Source organism: Eptesicus fuscus, chromosome 12 (assembly GCF_027574615.1).
Source record: "Eptesicus fuscus isolate TK198812 chromosome 12, DD_ASM_mEF_20220401, whole genome shotgun sequence".
Taxonomy (NCBI): Eukaryota; Metazoa; Chordata; class Mammalia; order Chiroptera; family Vespertilionidae; genus Eptesicus; species Eptesicus fuscus.
The window spans coordinates 4531228-4554064 of NC_072484.1; the positions used below are offsets into that span (position 1 = coordinate 4531228).

The 22837-nt window shown below is 41.8% G+C and overlaps 1 protein-coding gene across 2 annotated transcripts in view; it reads left to right on the top strand.

Annotated features, from left to right (window-relative positions):
* The window catches only part of LOC103285776 (serine/threonine-protein phosphatase 4 regulatory subunit 1-like), a 79011-nt gene that overhangs the window by 29234 nt on the left and 26940 nt on the right, over positions 1-22837 (top strand). For both annotated transcript variants that reach the window (XM_008141208.3, XM_028145070.2), the window contains exons 4-6: positions 7014-7120; positions 8368-8510; positions 18669-18815. In XM_008141208.3, coding sequence (XP_008139430.3) covers positions 7014-7120; positions 8368-8510; positions 18669-18815 — 397 coding nt within the window. The remainder of the gene's footprint in view (positions 1-7013; positions 7121-8367; positions 8511-18668; positions 18816-22837) is intronic.

Below are 22837 nucleotides of genomic sequence, written 5' to 3' on the forward strand. Positions count from 1 at the left end.
CTCACGGTGTAATTTAACATGTCCCTTTGTTTTCTGTAAACTGAAAATTACATTTGAAGACTTGATTAGATTCTGCTTCAAATCTTGTTTTTCTTATTTATTTAATTTTTTAATTTATATTTTTTCCTTTTTGTTGAATTTATTAGGGTGACACTGTTTAACACATTTATACAGTGTTCAGGTGCACAGTTCTACAACATTTCATCTGTACACTGTATTGTATGTTCACCACCCCAAGTCAAGTCTATATCCATCAACATTTACCCCCTCTATACCCTCCTCCACCTTCCTCAGCTCCCCTCCCCCCAGCAATCACACCACTGTTGTCTGTGTCCATGGCTTTTTCTCTTCTTTTTCTTTTTGTGCTCAATCCCTCCACCGCCCACACAGAGTCGCCCCCCCCCCCCCGCGCCGCCCCCCCTCCTTCGATAGCTGTCTACCTCCTCTCTATGAGTCTGTCTCTATTTTGCTTGTTAATTCATTTTGTTCATTAGATTTCACATATGAGTGAAATCATATGGTACTTGTCTTTCTCTGACTGGCTTATTTCACTTAGCATAATGCTCTCCATCAAGTTTTGTTTGTAAACACTACTTCATATGTTGTTTTATGTACTTATTACAGAACATCAGGAAACAACGTCTGGCTGCCCCACTTTTAGAGATGTTACTATTGAGCTGTGGGCACAGGTGTTGGATGCTTTCATTGTAAAATTCCTCACCAACCTTCCTCTAATGATGTTAGTGGTCTCAAATAATCACTGCTTAGGTCTGTTATTTCATTATGTGTTGGGAAGTGGTAATTTTCTCTCTATTGTCCATGATATCTGTAGTATGGCCCCATTTCCCAACCTGTTATTGCTTATTGTTGCCTTTTCTATTTTTCCCCCCTAGATAATTCTTATCAGAGGATTATTAACTTTATTAGTTATTTCAGAGCATCAAGTTTTGGCTTTGATATTTTCTATTGTATATTTATTTTCTAGTTAAATAATTTCTGCTCTAATCTACATCATTTTCTTCCTTGGAGATTTTTTGGGGGCAATTTAATTGCTGTTCTTCTTTTTTCTTCTTGTGAGGGATGCTTAACTCTTTATTTATTTATTTTTTTGCCTTTCTTTTGTAACACCTGAATTTTACATTGTAAGATTGCTATTAAATGTAAGTACTTAAGTATTATGTTATTTTCATCCTTAAGTTCTGATATGTCATATTTCATTACTTTTCAGTGTAAAGTATTTTAAGTGCCCATAATGATTTTTCCTTTAACCAGTGAGTTATTTACAAGTGTTGTTTAATTTCTAAATATTTGAGGGTTTTCCAAATATTTTTCTGTTATTTGATTCTTAGTTTAAGTCTTTTTTTTTTTTTTTTATCAGAGAACAAACTTTGTATTATCTCTTTTTTAAAGTTGTTGCAGGTTTTTTTTAATCCTCACTTGAGGATATTTTTTCCCATTGATTTTTTTTTTTTTTTTTTTAGGGAGAGTAGAGGAGAAGGCAAGAGGAAGGGGGTGAAAGAGAGAGAGGAGATATATATATATATATATATAGAGAGAGAGAGAGAGAGAGAGAAACATTGATGTGAGAGAGACACATTAGTTGGTTGCTTCCTGCACATGTCCCGATGGGGCTGGGGATCAAGCCTGCAACTGAGGTATGTACCCTTGACTGGGAATCGAACCCGTGACCCTTCTGATGCTCTAACCACTGAGAAAAACTGGCCAGGGCAAATTTGTTGAGATTTATTTTATGGTTCCATCTGCTCTAATTTGGTCAGTGTTCCATGTGCACTTAGAAAGAATGTATATCCCAATGTTTTTGGGTGGAGTATCTTATAAAAATATCCATTAGGTCAAGCTGGTTGAAAACTGTTCATGTCTTCTATCTTTATTTATGTTCTGTCAACTACTGAGAGAAATGTTGGAATCTGCACCTATGATTATGATATATCTATTTTTCTTTCAATTCTAACAGTTTTTACTTTGTGTATTTTGAAGCTTTGTTATTGAGTGCATACACATTGAGTATTGCTCTGTTTTCTTGAATAAATTGCTCTTTTTATCACTGTGTAATGTCCCTCTTTATCCCTGGTAATACTCCTTTTTCTGATACTAATATATACACTCCAGCTTGGTTTAGTGTCTGTATGGTGCATTTCTGTCCACTTACTTTTAACCTATCTACGCCTTATACTTAAAGTGTGATTATTGTAGTTGGCTGGGTGTTGCTTTTTTAAAAATCCAATTTAATAATTTCTGCCTTTTAAGTTTGAATGTTTAGATCATTTACACTTGATGTTACTGTTGATATGGCTTGATTTAAATATATCATCTTGCTATTTGTTTTCTATTTGTCTCACTGTATTCTTCTTGCTGTTTTCCTACCTTTTTAAGAAAAAACTAATTTTCAAAAATAATTCCAGTTGATCTCTATGATAGGCTTATTAGTTATAACTCTTCTAAAAATATTATTGATTGTTTTAGGAATTATAATATACTTCTTTTAAAAAATATATATTTTTATTGATTCCATAGAGAAAGGGAGAGGGAGAGATATAAACATCAGTGATGAGAGAGGATCATTGATCAGCTGTCTCCTGCATGCCCCACACTGGGGATCAAGCCTGCAACCAAGGCATATGCCCTGACCAGGAATTGAACCATGACCTCCTGGTTCACAGGCTGATGTTCAACCACGGAGCCATGCCAGCTGGCCTATAATATACTTCTTTAACTTATCACAACATATGTTAAGATAAAATTATACCACTTTGCATATAGTGCAAGAAACAGTGTAAGAACCTTACAGCAGTATATTTCTACTTCCTCTCTCCATCTTTTCTGCTGTTGTTTTCCTGCATTTTACTTCTACACATGTCATAAACCCTACAATACTTTGTTCTATGTTTGCTTTAGGAAGTCAATTAAAATGAGAAAAAAATGTTTTTTATCTTTGCCATTATTTTTACCATTTTCATACTTTTTATTTCTTTTTGTAAAATACCCATTCCCATCAGGTATCCTTTTGCCTCCAGAACTTTCTTTAACAGTTCCTATTAGTACAAGGCTGCTGGCAGTGAATTCTCACAGCTTCTGTTTGTCTGAAAAAGTCTACATTTCACTTTCTTTTTTCTCTCTCTCTTTAATAGACTTATTTTGTGAGCAATTTTAGGTTTATAGAAAAATTGAGCAGAAAGTACAGAGTTCCTGTATTCCTTAACTATCCAAGCATGTCTAAGCCTAACAGTAGACCTTCAGCATATTAACTACACTTACCTTTTTTGTTGTTGTTAGTCCTCACCCGAGCATATTTTTCCATTGACTTTTAGAGAGAGTGGAAGGGATGTGAGAGAGACATCGATTGGTTGTCTCCCACACGAGCCTGCAACCGAGGTATGTGCCCTTGACTGGAATCGAACCCAGACCCTTCAGTCCATGGGCCGATGCTCTATCCACTGAGCCAAACCAGCTGGGGATAACCACACTTATCTTGAAGTCTTAGTCTGAGGTGTTCGACATTTGGACCCCATGTCCTCACCCTTCCTTGTCTCTCTGGAAGCCCGATGCCTGCTCATCCTCAATCTCGTCTTTCCAGCTCCTCTCCATGTTCTTCTCTGTCTTAAGGACCTTGTCACTGTTCATCACCCTTGGTGTTCTGGTCTACTTATGGGCCTTGACTGTGAGCTTCTTCAGGCAGGACCTGGAACCTTCTCGTCTCTGTACCACAAGCTTATTGCCCTGAGTCTGGAGCCAGTTGGGCTGAACTCATGAATGTAACTGTGTGAGTGGGTGAGGGAAAGAAGGGACAAAAACAGGAAAGCTTACTTCTATGGTTACATTTCCAGGGAATATTGCCATGTAAAGTTAAGCCATCCTCCTTCTTTATAGTTTAAAAAAATCCATGGAAATAATACTTACTTGTTGAAACATTTTGCAATTTTAGGTGTTCAATAGTGAGAGTCCCCTCTCCTCACTATTCTTAGGTAATGACTGGCAACAGTTCAGTGTGTATTCTTCTAAGTGAGTATATATGTATGTATATGTGTGTGTACATATCTATATATATAAAAGCCTAAGCAACCATTAGGACCGGACGACCAGCCGGTAGCTATGATATGCACTGACCACCAGGGGGCAGACGCTCAACACAGGAGCTGCCCCCTGGTGGTCAGTGTGCTCCCACAGCCAACCTCCTGTGGTCCCTAACCCCAGCCACCCCGATCAGCCCCAATCGCTGGCCAGGCCAAGGGACCCATCCGTGCACGAATTTGTGCACCGGGCCCCTAGTATATATATAAGTATATATATATGTATGTATGTATATGTATATATATGTATATATATGTCTTTATGTGTACATGTTTTGCACATATATACATAAATATAATTTGTGTTAAGAAACGGACTCATACCATATGTAAAATTCTTTACCTTGCCTTTTCATTTATTGTAGCTGGCATCTCTTTAACTCAGTGCATATCCACGGCACCTTTAAAAATAGTTGTATAGCCCAGTTGATTAAGCATCGTCCTGTGCACTGAAAGGTTGCTGGTTCGATTCCCTGTCAGAGCACATGCCTGGGTTGTGGGCTTGATCCCTCCAGTTGGGGCATGTGTGTGAGGCAACTGATTCTCTCACATTGATGTTTCTCTCTCTCCCTCTCTCTAAGCATGTCCTCAGGTGAGAATTTAAAATAATAATAAAAATAAATAAATAAAAATGGTTATATAGTATGTCAATGCATAGATATATCATAATTCATTTAAGCTTTCTTCTTTTGATAGACATTTTGATTGCAATTCTTTGCTTATATTGTAATACTGATGGCTGACACCCTCGAGGGCTTATCATGTGTTTAGTACCGTGCTATGAGCTTCCCACGCATAATCTCATTTACGCTTCATGACACTTTTCTGAGGCATGCAAGGTTGTCCTCTCTGCTCTCATCTCATTAGCATTGCTGACAGGGGAAGTATTGAGGCTGATGCTTCTGGACTTTGCTCCCCTTACTCTGACCTCTCCAGGTCACGGCAACATAAAGAAGCCAGATTTTCCAAAGTGTTGGTGCCCAAAGCAACAATTGCTTTATGTCTTTAGCTCCCTCCCATATGTAGTCACTGTGGTAGATTTGTCCCTGTTCAGGGCTCTCCCTTACTCTTTCCTCGCTTCCTTAAGAGGGCAGGTCCCCTGTGACCACTTGAGGCTGGATGCAGATCTGTCTATCTGTGCTATGGCCCTAGAAGCAGATTGGGGATCTTGGTTGCTTGATTTCCCAGGGGAGGCTGACATGAATGTGGTCCAGTGAAATGTAATCAGGGACTTTATAGTGTCTGTTTCGACTTTCCCAAACCTCCTGGCTGCCAGATCTCGACCTTTCATCCCAGGGGTGGTATAAGTCTCTCTATGGGCAGGCTGGAGTTGATGGATTTCTTCCTGTAGTATGCAGGCCAAGACTGCCTCTTTGAATTCCACATTTCTGGCCTTTTCCTAAAAATCAAGGTGGGTTTTCGACTTTAGCTAGTTCTCCAGATGAACAACCAGAAGTGATGTTTGATGTTCCTGGATTGTCAGGTAGTCAGAGAACAGAGATAGGCAAGCAGGGGCCCCTTTCTATTTGCCATCCCTCTTCTCGCTCATCCAGTCCTCCAGGTCACCGTAAGCCACTGCTGATTGCACTGAATATCCCCTCCTCCATGTCTTTGTATAAAATAGCTTTATTGAGGCCTATTTTTCATGCAATAAAATTCACCCACTTAAAGCATCCAGTGAGATGAGTTTGGGTAAATGTACACAGTCATGCAGCCATCACCGTGGTCAAGTTTGAACATTTCCTTAACCCTCTTGTTTCCTTGTTTGCCCCTTTGTGGTCAGCTCCTTCCTTCCTCGCCACCATTGGCCCAGGCAACTGCTGACTTGTTTTTGGATTCTAAGGTTTTTAGAATTTCATATATATGAAATCATGTGGTATTTAGTCTTTTCTGTGTGGCTGCTTTTTTCTTACTTAGCAAAATGCATTTGATATTTGTGCCTTTGGTTACCAGCAGTTCAGACCTTTTTATTGCTGAGTCATATTCCATTGTGTGGATAGCCCTTGTTGACAAGCATTGGGAGCTTTGCATTGTGTGGCTATTACAAAAAAATGCTAATATGGACATTTGTGTACAAGTTTTTGTGTGGACATACTTTTTCATTTCATTTGGGTAGATAAATACCCAAGAGAATAATAAATGTATGTTTAACTTTTTGAGAAACTCTCAAATTGTTTTCCAGATCACATGTGCTGTTTTGCATCTCTCTGACAATGTCAGTATGTTCCTGTTGCTTTATATCTTTACATCTAGTACCAGTACCAGGTACTCTCACAATTTGAGTTCTTGTAGAGGGTGTAGTGTTACCTCATTGTGGCTTTTTTTGGTCTTTGTGTTTTGTTATGTCTTTAACCTTAATTTTGAAATATTTTCAGAAGATCTGCAGGGTAGTGCAGAGAGTTTCCGTATAGCTTTTGCCCAGCGCCCTCTAATGTGCTGGTTCTCAACCAGCGGTGATTTTGCTCCACTGCCCTGGAGACCTTTTTGGTTGTCACATCATGGGGTGAGAATGCTGCTGGCACCTAGTGGGTAGAGAGCATTTCAAACAGAGGTGGCCATCAATGTCTCTTTGGGCTCTTCCTTCTGCATTTATTGGTCACTTAATTCCCTCCCATGTCATGGGGCCTGTCTTCCAAGTCTGTCTAGGTCTGAAGAACCAGTCAGAAAAGGAGTAGAGGGTTTCCTTTGTCCCAAGTGGACAGTTTAAACCTTCAGTGACTGCCAGATTAGAAGACACGGTCCCATCCCTGTAGGTTATTGACCCACATTGGAATGATCATCTTTGGACGTTCCTGGACACTTCCTCCCCTCTGGATGGAGATCACACACTTTCCTTTGCTCCCTGGTTGTATGATCTGCCTGTAGCCTGCGCCCTAGCAGTCAGTGTTGTCCATGTAACTGTTGTATCATTTCTCGTCTCTACAGTCAGATTATTGCCAGAGGGCTACTTGATATCTTCAGGGACTTCGGTAATGATGAAGAAGACTTCTTAACTGTCATGGCAATTGTGGTCAGATTGTCAGAAGATGCAGGTTTGTACAAGGAGTATATACTTTCACGTTTTACTTGCTCATTTCCAAGAAATTGTTTGTAACCAATGATAGCTAACATAAAAAACCCTGCTTGTTAATCAGTAAATTTAAAGCAATGTGTACCCATGAATGGATTTTGCCATGAAGGATGGGTGTCTTGTTTGGCATCAGATGATCCTTATTTTCAGAAAATGAGAATGACTAACGGCTATGAATGCTCTTTGCCCTGGCAGTTAGGCCTTTTGTATTTCACAAGTTCTGCCAGACTATTGGTTGCTAAGAAATAGCCAATCAAAAGAAGGATTACAACAATCCAGTCATTACTTTCCCTCACCTCTGATCTTTGTAGATTAATCTTGATTTTTCTTTCTCTTTCTACCTCCACGATTGCTATCGTGGAAGAAAAGCACACTGCTGTACAGTCGACACTGAGATATAACCTTCACCTCGAACAGATAAGTCAGATGACTGAGGAGTGGGTTTGTCAGTACTGACAACTACACCCCCCCATTTATAATGACTGGTGAACAGCTTCAGAAAGTTTCAGAAACCTTAGATTTGCTTTAGGTTTTGATCATTTTAACTGAAAATGGAAAAATAAGCCTTCCATATAGTTCCCATATTAGTTTAAAATATTCATAAGACTATGACACAATGCTTTTAAAAAGGCCCAAGTGGATGTTTTGAGTCGTTAAATGGATTCTCTTTATAAATGAGTCACCATTTACAGCACTGAAGCAATTATATATTTGTGTTAAATTTAATGTGGTATATTGGCGCTCAAGCTGCTCTTTTGTTTAATGCTTTGCCTTAGAAATAATTGGGATGTGTGGATTGTGGGGGAGTGCATTTATGAAAGAATTATTTATAATGTATACATTCTGGCTGGAATTTAAATAAGCACAACCCATAGGTCTGGCATATATGCCATTAGTTGTAATGGCTTTTGGACGCTGGCCCAGCATGCAGACTTCTTGCACCCTCCTCGATTTATATATGGCTTGTTATAATAGAGTTGTCATTCTCTCTTCTTTTTATGTTTTTATATTGCCATATAGCTTATTAGCTTTTTAAGCCTGTCTGTAGCATAAATACTCTGAATGGGAAATGATTTTTAAACTGCATTTGTCTAATTTTTTTGATAAAGTATTTTAGTAAGAAAAGCTAGAAACTATCAGTATGTACTAAATAAGATGCTTGGCGTAGTCTTATATAATTCTTTTCTTTGTTGTTTTTTATTGCTGCAGAGCCCACAGTGCGGACTGAGCTGATGGAACAGATTCCTCCTATTGTCATTTTTTTACAAGAAAACAGGTCAAATTTTTCAATGGTGTTCTCCGAATATCTCATACCTATTGTAGTGCGGTACCTCACCGATCGAAACAATCAGGTATGAAAAATTGTAACCTTAAGATCTCTGTAGCAAATTCTCTTTAGTCTTACTTAACTGATCTTCATCATTCAGAAAGCAGCTTCTTAGAGTTAGGTGATTTGGGCACAAAAGATCTGTTTGTGCCCTGTCCCTCTAATCACCTAGGAAAGTAGACAACACCTGTTATTATTATGAGATGCTTTTTTTTTTTTACCTTTTTATTATGGAAATTTCCAAACACACATAGCAGTAGAGAGAATATTAAAATGAATGTTCATGTACTGTTCTCCAGCTTCACTATCATTAGCATTTGACCAGTCTTTTTTCATTTCGCTTACCAACATAAATCCAACCCAGATAAAAGCAGTTCCCAGACACTGTATCATTTCAGCTATGAATGCTTTAGTATTACACTCTGAGAAATATAGACACTTTAAAAACATAATGACAGTGCCATTATCACAAGTGTAAAAATTATCAGTAGTTTCTTAATATCATCTGTTATCTAGTCATTGTTCAAATTTCCCCAGTTTTCTCATAAATCTGGTTTTGCAGATAATCTGTTCAAATCAGACGACACACAAGTTCATACTTGGATTTAGTTGACATGTCTTTCAATCTCTCTTAATTTATAAAGGTCTCCCTCCCTTTTTTCCTCTGCTATTTATTTGTTGAAGAAACTGGGCCATTAGTCCTGTCAGATTTCCCGCACTTAGGATCTGGCTGATCTTGTCCCCATCGTGTTGTTCGAGATGTTCCTCCATTCTCAGTATTCCCACACTGTGGGCAATTTAGAGGCTCTGTCAGACGTCTGTATCGTACAGTGAGCATATGTTCTGGATGCTGCTGTGTTTTCGCCGGCATCAAGTCAGGGAGCAGAGAGCTGTGTGGTCGCTGGGTGTAGGTGTTGTCAGCCTTCCCTGTTCATTATGAAATCCCCATCAACCAGGAGCAGCCATGGGTGATCATTGCCACATCCAGGATTTCATTAGAGGATGTAAACTTGTGATGCTCAAATCCCATCATTTCTTCTTCATTTCATAGCTGGGATTCTTCTATAAGGAATTTCTCCCTCAGCTATTTGTTAACCCTGAAAATAAGTTTGTCCAAGGAAAGACAGTATAAATGCTTTATTTCCCCCTTTTTCAGTTTCTAGAATAATTAGTTGGTGTCCTAATAATCTACAAAGATTACCAATTAGGTTTTAAAAATTTGTTTGAGTATTACTATGAACCTGTGAATTTTAGCATATTAGATGTTTCTATCCATTGCAGCCATCCTTTTTGATGATCAAATTATCCTAGTTTTTTAAAAAAATAATATGTTTTCATTGATTTCAGAGAGGAAGGGAGAGGGGGAGAGAGATATAAACATCAATGATAAGAAAGAGTCATTGATTGGTTGCCTCCTGCACACCCCACACTGGGGTCAAGCCAGGCATGCTCCCTGACCAGGAATTGAACCATGACTTCTTGGTTCATAGGTTGATACTCAGCCACTGAGCTATGCCAGCCAGACAAATTATCCTAAGTTTGACAAGGGGAAACTCTGAAAGTTGGCCCCTGAATCTTCTTGATGTGACCCAGTAGACTTGGATAGCTCACTTTTACCTGCAATTGGCCATTTCTCCAAGATGCCCTGGTTCCTTTAAGAGGGAAATGATAAATCCCATATACCATTGCAACAAAAAAAAATTAAGATACCTAGGAATAAACTTAATTAAGGAGGTAAAAGACCTGTACTCAGAAAACTATAGTATGTTGAAAAAAAGAGATAGAAGAGGACGTAAACAAATGGAAGAACATACCGTGTTCATGGATTGGTAGAATAAACATCATTAAAATGTCCATACTACCCAAAGCAATCTACAGATTCAATGCAATCACCATTAAAATACCAACGGCATATTTCACAGACCTAGAATAAACTCTCCAAAATTCATATGGAATAAAAAAAGACCCTGAATAGTCGCAGCAATCCTGAGAAAGACGAACAAAGTTGGAGGGATCACAATACCAGATATCAAGCTATATTACAAAGCCACTGTTCTCAACACTGCCTGGTACTGGCATGAGAACAGACATATAGACCAATGGAACAGAACAGAGAACCCAGAAATCAACCCAAGCTACTATGCTCAATATTTGACAAAGGAGGCAAGAGCATATAGTGGAGTCAAGACAGTCTCTTCAGTAAATGGTATTGGGAAAATTGGACAGATGCATGCAAAAAAAATGAAACTAGACCACCAACTTACACCATACACAAGAATAAACTCAAAATGGATAAAGGACTTAAACATAAGATGGGAAACCATAAAAATCTTAGAATAATCCATAGGCAGCAAAATATCAGACATATGTCATAGCAATATCTTTATTGATACATCTCCTAGGACAATGGAAATTAAGGACAAAATAAACAAAGTTCACATCAAAATAAAAAGCTTTTGCACAGCATAAGAAACCAACAAAATGACAAGAAAGCCCACTGCATGGGAGAACATATTTACCAATGTTATCTCTGATAAGGGTTTAATCTCCAAAATTTATAGGGAACTCATACAATTTAACAAAAGAAAGATAACCCAATCAAAAAATGGGCAAAGGACTTAAATAGACACTTTTTGAAAGAGGACATACAGAAGGCCAAGAGACATGAAAACATGCTCAAAGTCACTAATCATCCGGAAGATGCAAATCAAAATGACAATGGGGTACCATCTCACACCTGTCAGAATGGCTATCATCAACAAATCAACAAACGACAAGTGCTGGAGAGGATGTAGAGAAAAAGGAACACTTGTGCACTGCTGGTGGGAATGCAGACTGATGAAGCCTCTGTGGAAAACAGTATGGAGTTTCCTAAAAAAATTAAAAATGGAACTCCCATTGACTAAGTAATCCCACTTCTAGGAATATATCCCAAGAAATCAGAAACACCAATCAGAAAGGATATATGCACCCCTATGCTCATAGCAGCACAATTTACAATAGCTAAGATTTGGAAACAGCCTAAGTGCCCGTCAGCAGATGAGTGGATTAAAAACCAGTGGTACATCTGCACAATGGAATACTATGCTGCTGTAAAAAAGAAGGAACTCTTACCATTTGCAACAGCATGGATGGACCTGGAGTGCATTATGCTAAGTGAAATAAGCCAGTCAGAGGAAGATAAGTATCACATGATCTCACTCATTTGTGGAATATAATGGACAACATAAACTGATGAACAAAAATAGAGCTAGAGTCATAGAAGCATCGGACAGACTGTCTAACCTAAAGGAAGACAGGAGATGGGGGGGCGGTCGAGTAATGGTATTGTCTTGAATTTCTATAACAATGGCAGATGAAAAGATATACAGTTAGAATTCTAGTTTTGTGAAACTCTTATAAAAATACTATATCCCCATAAAAGAGGGATATGATAATAGGAAGCCAGAGTGTGGATACTGGGATGCTCATTGCTATGAGATTAGTCATTGCTTCTAGTGACAGAGCAATTGATTTTCTTAAAAAATGAAAATTCCTCCTAAAGCTATATTGATATTTCCAATTCAAACTTAAATGTAAGCAAAAACTCTAGGTTTATAGAGTTTTTACTTATTTGATTATATATGTGTGTGTGTGTGTGTGTGTGTGTGTGTGTATGTATATATACACACACACACACACACACACATATATATATATATATATATATATATATATATATATATATATATAATTTATTACACAGTACGAATCTTGCTTCCTAATGGTATTAACATGTATGTATGTGTGTATTCAGAAGGAAAATACTGGTGTTATTACTAAGCCTATGGTAGAATTACTGGCTGTAGTTTAAGATTTACTTGTTCTCAGGCCATCTGCCCTGGAGACACACAGTCATGTGATTAGTACTACATTTTCAAGTCACTTGCATCAACCCCTTCTCGTGGTGAATCTGATAGCTTGATATGCATTTAGGCTCATTTGTTTTCATTTTTTTATTTGTAGGAATTGCTTTAGCACTTACATTTTGATTTAATTTAGACTTATAATTAGTTAAAATGTTTTTACGTGATTCCACAGGAAAAGCTGTAACACAGAGTCAGTATATTCAGAGAAACCTGACTTCCATTCTGATCCCCTTGCCTGTCTCTCCTGCCTCTTCAGGTTTTTTAGGAGTGCCTGATAAACCATTTTGAATAGGTTTTGGTTTATTCTTACCTTTATAAAACACACACACACACACACACACACACACACACACACACACAACTCTAAGCAAATTCACATATGTCCTTGTCTTCTGCCCCTTCTTGTTCCTCTTCTCAGATGCAAGGTGGCTGCTGTGTTTGCTGCTCTGTTCTTTGCTTTTCCCACTGTCTAGGGTGTCCTGGGGGCCAGCCCATAGCAGTCCAGGGAAAGCCTCCTTATTCCTTTGCTCTGGCTGCGTAGCACTCCACTGAGCACATGTCCCATTGTTTATCAGTAGACATTTGGGTTATCTCTACTTTTTTGCCACTTTTAAATTATTGCAACAAATAGCCTTATATCATTTTTATCTTTCAGTTTATTTTGGGGGTGGATTTCCACAAAGGCTAAATGTATTTATAATTTTTTATGATATGCTAAGTTTTCATTATTGTTATTTTCAAGAAATTCTACAATGTGGACTTGTATTTCTTCCTTGAGCCAAGCATTTTAAAAAGAGTAAATACTTACTTTTAAATGTTGAACAGTTTGTCAGGATTGAATGTAGTTTCAAAGAAGGAAAAAAGTCTCCCTATTTCCACTCTCCTAACATCAGTATTTTGATTAGTTTTGCATTTTCTTCTCTAGGTGCTTACATTTCCCCCACACAGGTCTCATCTGATGGTTTCTTCCATTCATTCATTTCTTCAGACAGGTTCTGAGTGCCCCTAAGGAGCAAGGTGTGAGGCTTCATACTGGGGATAAAGAGAGGAGTAGGATATCCCCTCGTCTCCATTTCTGTCATCTTTAGACACAGAAATGTGATGAAATCATCTCACTGAACATGCCTCAGACTCTTTTCAGCCCTTGGGCACAGCCCACACTCCTTCATGGCTCACCTGTTCCCATCCTGCCACTGATGCCACAGGCACCTACCAGTCCCTTCATTCTCCTTGATCCTCCCGAATGCCCCTCCCCTCCTGCTCTCACCAGTCTGCCTCACTTTCACAGAGGCTGGCCCTTCCAGACGGCCACAGTGTGGGCCGCTGGGAGTGCCTGAGATCCCTGATGAGTTAGGATTCTCACTTCAGCAAAGATGTACATTTTTTTACATGTGGGAGTGGGTATTCCAGGTCCCACCCAGCATCAGATCTCAGGCCAGCTTGTCTCTCTGTTCATCCTCAGGTATCTTTCATGGCCATTGAACATGCAGTGACTCCGTGTAAGGCATGAAATTAACAAAATTGGGCATATTATCAATATTATCACCTTGACTGCTGCTATTTAACAGCTCCCATTGCTGGACTCCCCTTGTCACACACCATGCTCCAGGATTAGCCAGGATTCTTGTTTACTCTTCCGAACCTCCCTGTGAAGTATTGGCACCCTTGTTAATTCATCCTGGCTGTAGAGGTGAGGAACTTGCTGTACAGAGGTTGTATGTGTTGGGGAGCAGCGAGTTGGAGGAGGAACCCAGGATTTTGCGTCAATCTCACTAGGCTCATTTGTTGTGTGTTTTAGGATTGCCCAGATTCCACTGGGTATTGTAACCAATACTTTCTCTCCCATTTTAGACTCTGAGCCCCTGACTGTACAGCTAGGCCTTACTTAACTCTGGGGCCTAGCTTAGGGTCTGCTACCTATAGATATTTTCAGTAAAGAATCATAGAACTGAATCAGCTGTAAATATTCCACATTTCTTCAGCTGTCATGCGCTACTTGCCTTATGTCTCGGGGGAATGGATGTCCCATTCCCTAACTAAGTCTGTCTTCATTTCCTCTTTGCTTCCATCTTCTGTCTCATAAGCTTGCTTATTTTTCCAGGCCCTCTCATTGGCTTTTTTCTTCTGATTATTATTATTTTAAAAAATATATTTTTATTGATTTCAGAGAGGAAGGGAAAGGGAGAGATAGAAACATCAATGATGTGAGAGAATCATTGATCGGCTGCTCCCTGCCCACCCCCTACTGGGAATCGAGCCCACAACCTGGGCATGTGCCCTTGACTGGAATCAAACCCGAGACCCTTCAGTCCATAGGCTGATGCTCTATCCACTGAGCCAAACTGGCTAGGGCTCATTTGATTATAATCATACCTAAGTCTCCCTCATCTTTTCGTCCCCTGGCCTTGACCCTGGATGACTATCACTACTTTTCCTACTGCAAGCTTCTCAAACAAGGAGCCTCAGCAGCCTCTACCCCTGAATGGGCTCACAGTCGGGCCTCAGCTACTGCACTGCAGATGCTCCCAAAAGCCATGGACTCAACTCACTTCATTGTGAAATCCAGTGTTTTTGTTTTTTAAAAAAATAAGTTTCCTTTTCTAAAATATCATGAAATATTTTAATCACAGGAGAGGTTTGTGTAATAAACACCCATATACCCACCGCTCTTATTCAACAAGTATTAACATTTTGCAATTTTGCTTCCAATCTTTCTGTTTATAGGTTACAGATATGGTTAAGACTGCTTTTTGCCCCCCTGACTCCCACTCGTCTTCCTCCCTCCCCTTCAGTAGAACTGCCATCCTGAGCTCAGGGTGACCCTTCCTACTGGGAATTTTAGAGTCACACTGCTGTGTAAGCGGCCCTGAATGAGACAGTGCCTTGTTGGGGTGCTTTAAAGCCTTACCTAAGTGGCATCAGGCTTCACTCTCTATTCTGCCACTTGCTGGTTGGTATTTCTCCATGTTTAAGATCTATCCACATTGATCCGAAAGCTCTTGGTCATTCATTTTAACTTTGTTATGGAATTACATTTCTTTTCCCCCCAGAATTTATTTTCCCTTGGCTTGATCCGTTTGTACCATTTGTCACTGTTAGGCACTTTGGGTTTTTGAAGACCCCTTTCTTGGATGCCCACCAGGCATTTCATGGCCCTGCCCTGCCAGTGGGTAAAAAGTGACCAGGATGTGGACTCTGTTCCTCCTGGGCTGGGATCGTCCTGACTCTTCCCTCTCTGGGCTCTGACACTGGTCTCTGAGAGATCCTAGCCAGCACTAATCTGGGGCACACTAACCTGAACCCTGGTCTGAGCCCTTCTGCTTGTTCCGTCATCACCACACAGTCACCCTGCGACATGGCACTGTTAATGTCCACTGTGACGGAGGCCAGAGCAAGGCCCTGAGGGGGTAATTCCTGCACCCAGATGCCCAGCTAGTAATGGCAGAGCGCAGGTTGGGGTGCAGTGTTCACACCACTATCACCTGTTGGGCTCTTAGCTGCCCTTCCTCATTGCCTGCTTCGTCCCCAGTCTCTGCCCTGGCCTCCCCCGCCTTCCAGGGTGCTGTCTCGTCTTTTTCTCACAGTGCCAGGATTCCCTCTGTCTCAACTTCTGTGGGCCTAGAGAGACCCATCTGCGGTGACAACCTGACTGCTGTCCCTCACCCATGTCCCTGAGGTGCGCGCGTCCTGACCTCCATCTCCATAGCCCACTGGATGGCTCTCCCTGGAGATCCGTTGCACCACGTGGAGCTCAAGACTCCAGCACCTGCACCTTTCTCTTTCCCCTCAGTCTTGGTTCCTCCCTTATCTCTCTTTTGGTTACTGGAGGCCTGAGGTAAAAACTCTAGAGTCGCCCTAACCGGTTTGGCTCAGTGGATAGAGCGTCGGCCTGTGGACTGAAAGGTCCCAGGTTCGATTCCAGTCAAGGGCATGTACCTTGGTTGCGGGCACATCCCCTGTAGGAGGTGTGCAGGAGGCAGCTGATCGATGTTTCTCTCCCATTGATGTTTCTAACTCTCTATCACTTTCCCTTCCTCTCTGTAAAAAATCAATAAAATATATTTTTAAAAAAACACACAAAAAAAACCTCTAGAGTCACCTTAGATTTTCTGTGATCATCTTCAGTGATGACTCACCTCTTTTCGGCTGTGTCTCTCACACCTACCCTCTCCTTTTTGCCCCTGGCCCCTGGATCCAGAGCTGGAAGCATCCCTGCCTGGGAGCCCCTCGCCTGCTCTCAGCTTTCAGAACCCCTTGAGGTTTCTAGTTATCCTCACTGAAGCCGAGTCTGACCTGATTCCTCCTCTGCCAGCTCTCGGGGCTTCCTGTGGCACCACAATAATCACCAGGTGTCTTAGTGGGATACTGAAACCTTTCCACTCTGACCTCAGCTGACATTTCAGCCTCCCACTCCACCACTTCACCCAGGCCACCTCACTGCTGTCATCTGGGACGTCTCACGCGTCTCCACAGTTCCTCTCTATACCTTTGAGCACACTGTTCTCTCCCCTTGCCTTGCTTGTGTATGAGTGTCCTGGGGCAGCCGCAACCAGAGGCTGGATGTTAAGACAACAGGCATTGATTCTTTTACAGTTCTGGAGACCTGAGTCCAAATCAAGGTGTTGTAAGGGACGCGCTTGCTTTGGAGGCTCCAGGGGAGGATCCTTCCTGCCTCGTCCAGTTTCCGGAGGCTGCTGGCTTCCTTGGCTTGTGGCTGCATCAATCCCATCTCTGCCTCCATCTTCACATGGCCTTATTACCTCTTTTGTCTATCTTCTCCTCTTACCTTTCCCTTGTAAGGACCCTTGTGATTGCATTTAGGGCCCACCCCAATAATCCTAGATGACCTCAAGATCCTGAACTTAATCACATCTGCAAAGACTTTTTCTCCAAATAAGGTCCCATACAGAGATTGCAAGGATTTGCCATGGATATAACTTTTTGGGGCCACCCTTCCCCCTTAGCAAGCTTCAAACTGCCTTTGCCATCCGGCTCCATGTCCACTCACGGCCCCTCCTCGCTGTCTGGTGTGCCCTCCCAGCTGCCGTCTAGCCTTTTGAGCCATCACCTTGGATTGTGTCCCGCAGGGAGGCAGCTGACAGGTCTGACTCCTCTGCTCTGTGGTCCTCTCTTGTTCTCTGCTCCTGGCATAGACACCAAGTGCTCGACACCTCAGAGTTATTGGGGGCATCGCTGTCTCTAGTTGGACATGCGGTTCCGTCACCTTGCCTGGTGATATTGCCTTTTCTCTGTTCACCTCCCCCACCACGATCGCTGCAATCACTTCCTCGCTGACCTCTCTGCCCTCAGTCTGTCATCGCCTCCAATTTCCTCAGTACACAGTGCCAGAAAGATCTTCCAAAATACTTTTTCATCCTGTCACCTGTTCAGAAAGTTAATGCTGTGGCTTTAGTCTCAGGGCTGGCTCTCTGTAACCGCTCTCTGCTCCTCATCTGTGACTCTTCGCTGTTCTCCTGCCTCAACATAGGCCTGGAGCGGCATATTCTGTGACTGGCTCTATCAATTGGAATTTCCTCTGCTTTCATTTTTCCAAAAATGTCATCTCTCCAGCATCCTAGGTTCCCTCCGAGTTCTGGTGCTTGCTTACCCCAGGCCCACTATGAAGTACAGCCTTCTGCCTTTCTCTTCTCTGCACAGAGTCCTCCAGTTCCTGTCCTGCACACAGGGCCTCCTCTGAGCCCTGCCTCCTGTTGCAGCTGACAGGATTCACGCCCGGGCGTGGTGTCCTACTGTTTTGCAAAGCAGTGGGAGGCTGCACTCCATGTCATCAACCTGCTGCCAGGTCCTGAGGGTGCACAGGAGGACAGAGGACAAGTTAGACATGGCACCCAGCCATGTCTGGGTGGGAAAGACAGACGGCATTGTGTCACCATACAGAAAAATGTCTGTATTTGTGTGTGTGTGCACGTGTGTACATGTGAGTGTGCACATGCACATGTGTGCATCTATATGAGTGTAGATCTGGGACATGAGTCATTAGAAGAAAGTGTGGGGTGCTGTTAGGATACAGATGGGGCCTGACCTGATGGGGTTCAGGAGAAGGACATTGGCCTGAGAGCATCGAATGGCAGGAGCCAGTCGGGCAGAGGGAATGCATGTTCTAAGGCCTCAGGAAGGAAGTATGCCAGAAGGTTCCAGAACCATGGTGGAGGGGAGGCAGGGCCAGCTGGGTGCTCTGCTGAGAAAGCTTCATCTTCATCCTGGGAGCACTTGGGCTCACTCTGTGATTCCCCTTTGCCTTTTTCCTCTTCTAGGTTAGAAAGTCAAGCCAGGAAGTGCTCTTGATTCTTCTGGAGCAGGATCTGATTTTCCAGCACGATATTGAAAACAAAGTGTGTCCAATCCTGCTGGCGCTCTCTGCCCCAGACAGTGACGACGAATGCAAAGCTGAAGCCGTGAACGTAAGTCTGTCTGGGGAACAACAGACCCATGCCTGGTGGCTGTCCAGTGGCTGGGCGTGTGTGTGACGTGAAGTGTCCCATGTGTTCACTGTTGGCCAGCCCTGTTCTCATAAACAAGGTAGCTGGTGGTTCGGCCTTGCTCAGAGAAAATCCATGGTTCAGATCTGAGTGTGTTTGAAAGTGACTATGTCGCCAATTGCTTTAAGAAGGCAAAGCATGGGATGTCAGTGATTTGGGCAGAATTGGGGCAGCTGTCTTCACTTTCTGCTGGGCAGGATGCTGAGATTTGTAGGTGAATCCTTAAACCTGCTTGGATCATGGACCTGGTTTCCCAAAGTAAGGAACCTGGTGTGACATGGGAGATGATTTTAGGTGGTACCAGTACAATTAAATCCTCGTGGGCATGTGTGACTATTTTATTGATTAGGCAAGACTAAAGTGGGCATGTCACTAGGTAAGAAAGAGGCACTCTGAAGAATGCAGTTTGGGAAATGCTATGTTAAGTATTTGTTTTTTGTTTTTTTAATAAATCTTTATTGTTCAGGTTATTACAATTGTTCCTCTTTTTTCCCCCCATAGCTCCCCTCCACCCGGTTCCCACCCCACCTTCTGCCCTTACCCCCTCCCCCCATTGTCCTCATCCATAGGTGTATGATTTTTGTCCAGTCTCTTCCCGCACCCCCCACACCCTTTCCCCCTGAGAATTGTCAATCCACTCCCTTTCTATGCCCCCTGATTCTCTTATATTCACCAGTTTATTCTGTTCTTCAGATTTTTTATTCACTTGATTTTTAGATTCACTTGTTGATAGATATGTATTTGTTGTTCATAATTTTTATCTTTACCTTTTTCTTCTTCTTCCTCTTCTTAAAGAATACCTTTCAGCATTTCATATAATACTGGTTTGGTGGTGATGAACTCCTTTAGCTTTTTCTTATCTGTGAAGCTCTTTATCTGACCTTCAATTCTGAATGATAGCTTTGCTGGGTAGAGTAATCTTGGTTGTAGGTTCTTGCTATTCATCACTTTGAATATTTCTTTCTACTCCCATCTGGCCTGCATAGTTTCTGTTGAGAAATCCACTGACAGTCATATGGGTGCTCCCTTGTAGGTAACTGTTTTTCTCTTCTGCTTTTAATATTCTCTCTTTGTCTTTTGCTCTTGGCATTTTAATTATGATGTGTCTTGGTGTGGTCCTCTTTGGATTCCTTTTGTTTGGAGTTCTCTGCGCTTCCTGGACTTGTAAGTCTATTTCTTTCACCAGGTGGGGGAAGTTTTCTGTCATTATTTCTTCAAATAGGTTTTCAGTATCTTGCTCTCTCTCTTCTTCTGGCACACCAATAATTCGGATGTTGGTACGCTTGAAGTTGTCCCAGAGGCTCCTTACACTATCTTCATATTTTTGGATTCTTTTTCCTTTTTGCTTTTCCGGTTGGGTGTTTTTTGCTTCTTTGTATTTCGAATCTTTGATTTGATTCTTGCGATCCTCTAGTCTGCTGTTGGATCTCTGTATATTATTTTTTATTTCAGTAAGTGTATGCTTAATTTCTAGTTGGTCCTTTTTCATATCCTCGAGAGTCTTGCTAAATTTATCGGTCTTTTCTAGGAAATTGTTGAAAAACATTATAACCGTGGTTTTGAACTCTATATCCAGTCATTTGCTTTCCTCCATTTCTTTCATTTGTGACCTGTTTCTTTGTCTCCGCGTTTTGGCTGCTTTCCTGTGTTGATAGAGTGACTTTGTGTGCTAGGTGTCCTATGGGGCTCAGTGGCTCAGCCTCCCCAGTTACCTGAGGTGGACACTCTTGGTGCATCCCTTTGTGGACTGTGTGCACAGTCTTGTTATAGTTAAGCCTTGATTGTTGTTGGTATCACTGGGAGGAATTAATCTGCAGGCCAATTAGCTGTGAGGATCAGCTGTGTCTACGCTGGGAGAACTTCTGTGTTGGAGACACCCTTATGAGACAAGACTTGCAAAAGCCTCTGTGCTCAGCTTGGATGGGGCGGAGTCTCAGGGCTGACCAGACAGCAATGGCTTCCCGTCAGCCCTGCCCTAAGAGGCCCCACGGGTCTCAGTGTCCCGCGGTAATCGCTGCAAGCACCTCTGAGAGAAAGCCACCCTCGAGTTTTGCCTGCTTCCAGACAGTCCAGTTTCTCCCCAAATGAGTCTGGGTCCCCAGAGTCTCGCCCTGAACGAGTTCAGAGCAGTCGGGAGCTTTTGTCTCCCTCCCAGTTGAGAAAGCCAGCCGCGTACTCAGTTGTCAGCCCTCTCCATGCGCGTGCGTCTCCGTACCTCTGCCTTCTGCAGCTCCTCTGAGTCTCAGTGTGCTTTTCTCTTTTCTTCTAGTTGTAGAATTTCCCCTCAGCCAGCCTTCCTGTGTTTCTGGATGATGTCGTTTTGTCTTTTAGTTGTAGTTTTGAAATTGTTGTGCGAGGCAGCAGTTTAAGTGTTTACCTATGCCACCATCTTGGTTTCTCCCCCTATGTTAAGTATTTGTGCTGATACCAGTTAAAGGTGTACAATTAAAGGACTAGTCTAAACTAAATTTCTTCTGCTTTTAAAGTTAATTTTGTGGTGTTCTTGGGTTTGTAGGATTCTGTATGCATTGTGAAGTGATTGTCAATCAGGGGCTTTCTGTTGGCTTCTGGAACCCTTGTTCACACACAGACTATTGAACAGTCAGTACCAATGGTCATGAATTGCTTGAGACCAAGACTCCCCAAGGAAAGGTCACCCAAGGCCATCGTGTTTTCTTAGCTGCTGTCCCCACTGCTGCCCCTTGACCCATGCAGGCGGTGCTGCCCAGCATGGCCTTTCTATTTGTGTCCTAGAAGTAAACAGCCCCAACATTTTAGGAAACATCCTACACAAGGTGGTAACATCATAAGCCTCAGTTACGAGTGCAGTAAGGTATAGGAGATAGTTGTTTTCTTGTTTGGAACAGAATGACGTTAGAGAAAGGAATTCTTCTCTTTGTCACAGTGTGGAAGCATTGTACACCGTGGAGCCAAAAAATTGTATTAGAGCATCAGAACATCTGGCAGTTATTCTTCATTTATGTAAAAGTTTTCCTCAACTCTGAGTTAGAGATCTGGCTTTTTAAACTAATTTAATATTTTGCATATCCCATATGTTTATAAGATGAATCAGGCTGAAGAATAATTGATTATTAAAATTCAAATTCTCCAGGGTTCTCTTATAAATTTCAAGTTTCTCTCTAAGAAATTAAATTTGTTGTGCGAAACGAACCTGGATAATACCATTAGTTGGAGTATTTGGCAGTTGAGTAGTGAACTTTGCCAACTCAATCTTCTTTTTTTCGTTTGAAAGTTGGTTAGGCAAATTTCCAAGGTTACGACTGACAACCAAATATCTTATCCCTAAAGACTGATAATACCATGAAAAATAATGCTAAAGGCATTTTTGCATGAGTTTTATTTTGTTTTGTTTCCAACCATTCCATTCTTGTCAACAATATTGTTCTTCTTTTTTTGTGTGGTGAAAATATTTGGAAAATAAAACAAGCCTTCAAAAAGCTATCTCCACAAATCACTTGCAGAACAAATTAGTTCACATAAATTGTATTTTTCATTCCAACTGAGTTGCTGATATCATTATTTGAATGTCTAAGCATTCAGATGTGGCTGCAGAGAACAAAAGCGGTCTTGAGCTCTTGGCAGGCCAGGCACATCTGTGATTCCAGTACTTTGGGAGGGAAGGGGGAGGCTGCACTTTGCTCCCCATGCTGCCCTGGTGTAAGGTGGCCTGGGTCTAGTCTGGCCCATGCCTGCTTTGGTCACATTCAGAAGCTGTTCTGTCTTCCTTTCCTGGAGCCCCGAGGCTCAGGAGTCTTGGGGGCGCTCACTCCTTGGACACCCAGAGTTGTGGAGCACATTTGGGCACTGTTTCTTTTGAGCTAGAAAAGTGTGTTCAGTCTTTGGACATTTGGATGGAGAGTAGATTTCATTCTTCCAGGAAAAGAAGACCATGTGTGATTCACAGAGCCCCCAAGGTGGACAGG